This window comes from Chaetura pelagica, unplaced genomic scaffold (genome assembly GCF_000747805.2).
Source record: "Chaetura pelagica isolate M959 unplaced genomic scaffold, ChaPel_1.0 scaffold625, whole genome shotgun sequence".
In the NCBI taxonomy this organism is placed as follows: Eukaryota; Metazoa; Chordata; class Aves; order Apodiformes; family Apodidae; genus Chaetura; species Chaetura pelagica.
In genome coordinates this window covers 182506-190216 of record NW_009953499.1, presented here as the reverse complement: position 1 = coordinate 190216, position 7711 = coordinate 182506, and the positions used below count along the sequence as shown (strand labels likewise).

The following is a 7711-nucleotide window of genomic DNA, read 5'->3' as shown; positions in this document are numbered from 1 at the left end:
GACCCCCATGGGGACAGGAGGAGCAGGTGGGACCCTCTGCCATGCCCAGGGACCCCCATGGGGACAGGAGGAGCAGGTGGGACCCTCTGCCATGCCCAGAGACCCCCATGGGGACAGGAGGAGCAGGTGGGCCCCCCTGCCATGTCCAGAGACCTTAATGGGGACAGGAGGAGGAGGTGAGACCCCTCTTCTATCCCCAGAGACCCCCCAGGGACAGCAGCAAGTGGGACCCCCTGCCATGCCCAGCTGGGGGTGGTGGGTGTCCCAGGGCTCTGAGACCCCCCTTTCCCCACGGGGTCTGTGGGGTGCCAACCAACTGCTTTGGGGTGCTGGGCAGGCCTGGGGGGGTCTCTGGGGATAGAAGAGGGGGTTCAGGGCTCTGACACCCCCCCACCACCACCCCCCCATGGCCAGCAGAGAAACAGGCAGAGGCAGGAGAGGATGTGGCTGGTTTTTGGGGTGCTGAACCTCTCCCCACAGCTCTGACCCAGCCAGGGGTGGGTGTGGGGGGCTGTGCAGAGACCCCTGCTGTGCAGGGGCTGCTGAGCCCCCTCCCCAGTGCCCTTTGGGGGTCTGTCCAGAGTCAATCAGCCACCCTGGGCCCCCCATCCCTGTGGGACAGGTCCTGCTGTCCCCTCCCTCGGGCCAAGTGACAAAGGGACATTTAGAGACCAGAGAGACCAAGGTCCTGCCCTGCCCAGGCAGCTGCTGCTGGTGGGTGTGCAGCAGGGAAAGCAGCCTGCTGGATTCCACTGGGACAGACTGGTTTGGGTTGGAAGGGACCTCAAAGACCATCCGGGCCCACCCCTGCATGGGCAGGGACACCTCCCAGCAGCCCAGGCTGCTCCAAGCCCCATCCAACCTGCCCTTCAACACTGCCAGGGATGGGGCAGCCACAGCTTCCCTGGGCAACCTGGGCCAGGCTCTCACCACCCTCACACCAAAGAATTCCCTCCTCATGTCTCACCTCAATCTCCCTCTCCCAGTTTTCATCCATCCCCCTCATCCCATCCCTCCCTGCCCTTGTCCCAAGCCCCTCCCCAGCTTTCCTGGAGCCCCTTCAGGCACTGGAAGCTGCTCTAAGGTCTCCCTGGAGCCTTCTCTTCTCCAGGCTGAACCCCCCAACTCTCCCAGCCTGTCCCAGAGCTGCTCCAGCCCTGGGATCATAGAACCATAGAACATTTTCAGCTGGAAGGGACCTCACAGATCATCTAGTTCCAACCTCTAGATCAGGTGGCTCCATCCCCATCCAACCTGGTGTTGAACAAACACCTCCTGTGGCCTCCTCTGGGCTCCAACAGCTCCTGCTGGGGACCCCAGAACTGGACCCAGGGCTGGAGTTGGGGTCTCGAGCAGCTCCTTGTGGCAGCAGGTACCACTGAGAGGCAACACTTCCCAAAACCCCTGGGGACAGCAGGACACCCTGAGTGGGCTCAGGGACATCCTGGGCATGAAGCTGATGAGTTGGTGCTGGTGAGTGTTGGAAATGCCTCCTGGAGTCCTCACTGGGACAAACAGCTGAGGTTAGAGCAGTTCAGGGGGTAAAAAGTGGCTTTTTCTGGGGTCTGGTTAAAAAAAAACCCAACCCCCAGTCCTGCCCTTGACACGGTTGTGTTAATATTTAAATAGAGTTTGGATTTCCCAGTGTGTGCATAAAGGAGCAGGGAAAAAAACTCAGGGCAAAAGGCCCTGGTGCTTCACCCAGGGGAACCTGCTGGACCTGGGGGGCCAAGAACAAGTGGCTGCAAAGGATGAGGAAACGTCCAACGTGGTTCCTGTTCCCAAGAGGTTGGACCTGTGAGGTGGAGAGGAAGGGGGAGAAGGTGGGGGGTGTTTCTGGGGGGAGCTGTGAGGGTGAAGATCCCAGCTGTAGGTGGGAGGTGAGAACTCTGGAGAGCTGGAGATGAGATGAGCTCTGGAGATGCTGGGCAGGGTGTCTGTCCCTGTCTGTTTGTCCAGCTCCCTCCTGGGTTATTTACCCAGCCCCTTGGGAACATCTCACCTTGGAGTTCTCCCCTTCTCCAGGTCCAAGGGGGTTCAGATGAATCCCCTGAGGAGCCAGAGGTTTGGGCTCAGGTCCTGGCACTGGGCATGGGGCTGGGGGGGGCTGCAGGTGACCCAGCTTGGTCCTGGGGTGCCAGGTGCTTGGGATGTTGGTGCTTGGGGTATGGGGGTGCAGAGGATGGGCAATCAGCACCCCTCAGCCCCTGGGTGCTGCAGGGACCCCTGCAAATCCTGTGGGAACATCAGTCCTGGGACCTGATGGCAGCCCTGGCTGCGGGTGATCCCTCCTGGCATCCCTTGTGTCCCTCCTGGCATCCCTGGGAGGTGGGTCCCCCACTGCCCCCCTCACTCCCATGTGCCTCAGTCTGGGGGACCCCCTGGGGGGGCTGCAGCTCCTGGTGGCCCCATGAGACCCTCCCTTCCCCCACCAAGTCCCTTCCATCTCAGCTCCTGGGGACAGGGGAGCTGCAGCAGGAGCTTGGATGTCACCAAGTGGGCAGCGAGCAGGGTCCTGCTTTAACCCTTCCCTGCCTGCCCCAGCCTCCACCACAGCCAACCCCCCCTGGAGCCCAACCCACAGCTCCAACCACCCCCAGTGTCCCCTTTCCAGCCTCCCCCTCCGAGGGGTCCAGCAGGGCTGGGTGGGGAGGCAGGTGGGGATGGAGGAGGCAGCTCCGGGCAGGAGGGGGTTGGGGTTGGGGTGTCCCAGGAGGATTTGGGGGTGCAGGGAGTGAGGAGGGGGGGCTGCAGGGTTGTGCTTGGAGTTGTCCCCTTCTTCTGCCTGAAAAAGGCAGAGACCAACAGGCAGGAGCAGAGGAACCGGCCTCAAGTTGTGCCAGGGGAGGCTGAGGTTGGACCTTGGGAACAGTTTCTCCCTGGCAAGGGTTGTCAGGGCCTGGCCCAGGCTGCCCAGGGCAGGGGGGGAGTCCCCATCCCTGGAGGGGTTTCCAAGCCCTGGAGATGGTGCTGAGGGACACAGGGCAGGGGTGGCCTTGGTAGAGTTAGGTTAATGGTGGGACTGGTTGATCTTTGAGGTCTTTCCCAACCAAAATGATTCTGCAGTTGATCTCTGTGGCTCCTCTGGACTCTATCCAAGAGCTCCGTGTCCTTCTGGTGTTGGGACCTCAGAACTGGCCCCAGCCCTGCAGGGGGGGCTCAGCAGAGGGGACAATCCCCCCTGGCCCTGCTGGTCACAGTGCTGGGGATGCAGCCCAGGACAGGGCTGGTTCCTGGGCTGCCAGCACCCCCAGAGCAGAGCTGACAAGGACTCTGGTGTTTAATCAGACCCATAAAGCTCCTTCTCCTCCATGGACACATAAACCCTCTATGACCACACGGAGTGTCCATGCCCATGGGCTGGGTTTGAACCAAACCCATGTTCTCCTGCCAGCAGGTCTCCCAGCCCGTGAGGGTTTGGTGATTTCAAACCTGTTTAGTGCATGAAGGGCTGGGGGGGGAGACCTGCTGTGAGGGCTTCCTGGGGTGGGCAGCAGGGTCAGGAGATGGACACCCATGGGGTGGCAATGGGGAGGCTGGATGGTGGTGGGGGCAGCAGCACTTGGGATGCCTGTGAGTGAGAAACATCCACTGGGATGTGACTCATCCCCAAACCCTTCGGCCGGTCCCAGCTGGTCCCTGTCCCAGCTGGTCCTGGTTGCACCATCCTGCCCCACCCTGGGTGTCCTCCTGGGGATAAATCAGGGAGGGATGGGGAGGGTTGGGGTCTCCTGGGGGCACTCAGGCTTCCAGCTGCTGGTGGGGTTGGGTGTCCCAGGAGGATTTGGGGGTGCAGGGAGTGAGGAGGGGGGGCTGCAGGGTTGTGCTTGGAGTTGTCCCCTTCTTCTGCCTGAAAAAAGGCAGCAACCAACAGGCAGGAGCAGAGGAAATGGCCTCAAGTTGTGCCAGGGGAGGCTGAGGTTGGACCTTGGGAACAGTTTCTCCCTGGCAAGGGTTGTCAGGGCCTGGCCCAGGCTGCCCAGGGCAGGGGGGGAGTCCCCATCCCTGGAGGGGTTTCCAAGCCCTGGAGATGGTGCTGAGGGACACGGGGCAGGGGTGGCCTGGGCAGGGCTGGGGGAAGGGTTGGGCTGGATGAGCTTCAAGGTCTTTTCCAAGCAAGAAGGATTCTGCAACCCTCTCCTGAGGCAGCAGAGCAGCATCACTGCCCCAGCTCTGAGCTCCCCCAGCAGAGCCCTCAGCTCCTGCTCATCATCAGATCTTGGCTTTCCTGTTGAACTTCCTGAGCTGCATCTGAGCTGTGTGGTCAACAGGGTTTGGTTTCCAGAGCCCTTGAGCTCCTGGGTGCTGCCTCATCTCCACCAGCATCAACTTCTTGGAGTCACAAGGGCCAACTCTGGGCTCCCTGGACCCTCCTGGAGGTGCCTTCTTGCTGCCTTTGGTGCCCGAGCTCCTTGTGTCCAAGCTAAACCCCTCACTGCAGGGTGTCCATTCCCACCCCCCTGTGCTGGACACTTGGCTGAGCATCACCTGCCTCTGCTGCCTCTGGGTGAGTGAAGCTGATTTCCACTTGCTGGTGACCCCTCAGGTTGGTTGTGTGTCCAAACTGGTGTGTTCTGGTGGGAGTGAAGGACACGTTGGAGATTGTCTCCTGTTCAAGGGATGGATCTCCAGGGCAGGTTTGCAGGTGGGTGAGGGCAGCTCCTCAAGGTGACTTCCATGGTCCTGCTGCAACACTGCAGCTGCTCAGAGGGCCTCACTGGTGTCTTCTGAGGACCTGCAGAGCTGAGACCCCTCGGGAGGAGCACAATCTTCACCCCAGACACCCCAAGTGTATCTCCCTGGGCTTCCCAGGCTGGGGGGGCTCTGGCTTTGCCATGCCTTGGGCAGGGAGGAGCAGTGCCCTGGGTGATGGGCTGAGCTCAGCACCTGCAGGGACCAGCAGGACCCAGACACCCTGAGTCCCCCACAGCCACTTGTCTGCACTGAGCAGCCAAGGAAGCCCTTCCCCCTCTTCCTCAGCCCACGTGAGGTTATTTTCTCTGCAGGGATGAAGTGACACTTCTGGAGGGGGTGGCTCTCAGGCAGGACCTTGCCACCCTTCTGTCTGCCCTGCTTATCCAGAACCTATTACACAGCATCTCTGGTAGCCTCCAAACCAAACATAACTCCTGTTATTTTGGAGGCTGATTCATTTGGCCTCAGAGGAGCAAAAATATCAGAGGAAACTGAATTCCAGGCTGAAGGCCCCACTCTCCTGGGCTTCTCCCACTTGCCTGCTGGTAGTTACTGGTGCTGAACTGGGAGGTGAGGTGCTCATCCGTGGGGTGACATGGGTGGTGTGTCCAAATGCAGCAGGTCAGTAAATAAACCAAAGGGGTTGCCCAGGGGCTCCAAAACTGGAGAAGGCAGCTCAGGAAACAGCTCAGCAGCACTTTGGAGGGAGGTTCCAAGTGGCTGGTTCTTTGATGGAACAAGAGGCTGCATCTCATGGGGGACCCTGGGGGTCCCAGATCCTGGGGGGTGACCTGATCTGTGCTGGGGGCAGCTCCTCTTGCTGCTCCCAACCTTCTTTTACCTCCAGGAGGGGCAGGGACTCTGAACTGGGTTATTTGGGGCAGTTGCCCCACGTGTGGCAGGATGGGTGGGAGCAGAGGGGCTGCTCATCCCAACCCCACCCCAGAGGGTCCCAGGGGGAGCTGCTTCACTCAGGGTGCTGGGACCCAGCTCTCTGCCCAGTGCTGTTCTCCCACAGACTGGTGTGGGCACTGGGCTGACTGGGAAAGGTCCCTGCAGGTCCCTGTGCTGGTTCTTGGCTCCTCTTCTGGGAAGCAGGGATGGGCTGGAGATGCTGGTGGCTCCAGGGCTGCCATGGGCAGGAGGTGGATCTTGGCTGCAGTTCTGCTCCTTGGGGTCATCTCTGGGTGGGGTCAGAGAGGGACCAGATCCTCCAAAAGGCCCCAAAAAGCATTTCCATGCCCAGGGCACCATCTCCTTGGGGGACCCCCCAGCTCAGCCTTGGGTGGTGCTGCCAAACCCCCCCAGCATCTCCTCATGGCTGGGGCTGCTCCACCAGCTGGATCAGGGGATGGGTTCAGCCCAGAGGGAGGAAGAGGAGGCCAGAGAGAGGAAGAGGAGCCCGGGGCTGAAGGGAGCTGCTGGTTCCTGCCCAGAGAGAGGAATGAGCAGAGTCATGGGGCTGCAGAAACCTGACTCCTGCCGTGATGGCTGGTGGCAGCTGGAGATGCTGCCACCTGGGCTGGGACAGCAGGCTGGGGACATGGCACTGCTGGGGGGCTGCAGGGGCAGCAGGAGGCTCTGGGGAAGACGTGGACCATGGAGCACCCTGAGCACCAAAGCCCTGGAGAGCAGGGTGCTGCTGGAGCCCTGCAGCTGGCACTGCCCGTGACATGCCCCAGCAGCTCTGCAAAACCCTCCTTCCAGGGAAACTGAGGCTGCTGGGACCAACCAGCTCCTGTGGGGCCTCAGAGTCCCCAGGAGAAGAGGAAATGGTTGCACCAGGGGAGGTTTAGGTTGGGTATTGAACTTCTTCACTGGAAGGGTTCTCAGACACTGGCCCAGGGAGGTGGTTGGGTCCCCATCCCTGGGGGGGGTTCAGAGATGTGGTGCTGAGGGACATGGGTTAGCCCTGGGGCTGGGAGAGTTGGGTTAATGGTTGGTAGAGTCAGGGTGTGGCTGGTCAAGTTAGGTTATGGTTGGACTAGGTGATCTTAAATGTCTTTTGCAGAACCTTGACTCCTGCCGTGATGGCTGGTGGCAGCTGGAGATGCTGCCACCTCGGCTGGGACAGCAGGCTGGGGACATGGCACTGCTGGGGGGCTGCAGGGGCAGCAGGAGGCTCTGGGGAAGACGTGGACCATGGAGCACCCTGAGCACCAAAGCCCTGGAGAGCAGGGTGCTGCTGGAGCCCTGCAGCTGGCACTGCCCGTGACATGCCCCAGCAGCTCTGCAAAACCCTCCTTCCAGGGAAACTGAGGCTGCTGGGACCAACCAGCTCCTGTGGGGCCTCAGAGTCCCCAGGAGAAGAGGAAATGGTTGCACCAGGGGAGGTTTAGGTTGGGTATTGAACTTCTTCACTGGAAGGGTTCTCAGACACTGGCCCAGGGAGGTGGTTGGGTCCCCATCCCTGGGGGGGGTTCAGAGATGTGGTGCTGAGGGACATGGGTTAGCCCTGGGGCTGGGAGAGTTGGGTTAATGGTTGGTAGAGTCAGGGTGTGGCTGGTCAAGTTAGGTTATGGTTGGACTAGGTGATCTTAAATGTCTTTTGCAACCAGAACAGTGGGGTGGGCTGGTCCTGCTGGGGGTCCTGCTTGAAGGTGCATCCCTGGTGGGACTTGGGGGGACAGAGTCAGGGGCACCTGGATCTCAGCCCATGCCCTTGGCTGGAGCTTGGAGGCCACTGGCATCAGGGCAGGCTCCCAGAGCTGGGCAGGCAAGGAGGGAAATGGGGGTAAATCCAGAATGACTCAGGGTGAGAAGCAGCACCAGTGGTGCCCGTGGGCACCGTCCCCGGGCAGGGATGGGGGGCAGAGATTCCCCTTTGGCTGCCTTCCCTGAGGTGCCACCCCTGGGGACCCCCAGGTGGGGCTGGGCCAGGGTCTCTGTCCTGCAGCAGGACAAAGCTCCCCCTCTTCTAAATCAGGTTTAAATGCAAAAAAACCCCATTCTTGCCCTCCCACTTGACTGTTTTGTTTCTTCAAGGTTGTCCCATCCCAAAAGGCAACAAGTTGCT

At 60.8% G+C, this 7711-nt stretch overlaps 1 protein-coding gene across 1 annotated transcript in view; it reads left to right on the top strand.

The window, feature by feature from the left end:
* Nucleotides 1–1801, top strand: part of LOC104390228 (vasoactive intestinal polypeptide receptor 1-like) — a 26125-nt gene extending 24324 nt beyond the window's left edge. The window contains exon 13 of the mRNA XM_009999333.1: nt 1706–1801. Within this exon, the coding sequence (XP_009997635.1) occupies nt 1706–1801 (96 nt within the window). The remainder of the gene's footprint in view (nt 1–1705) is intronic.
* Nucleotides 1802–7711: the final 5910 nt, after the last annotated feature.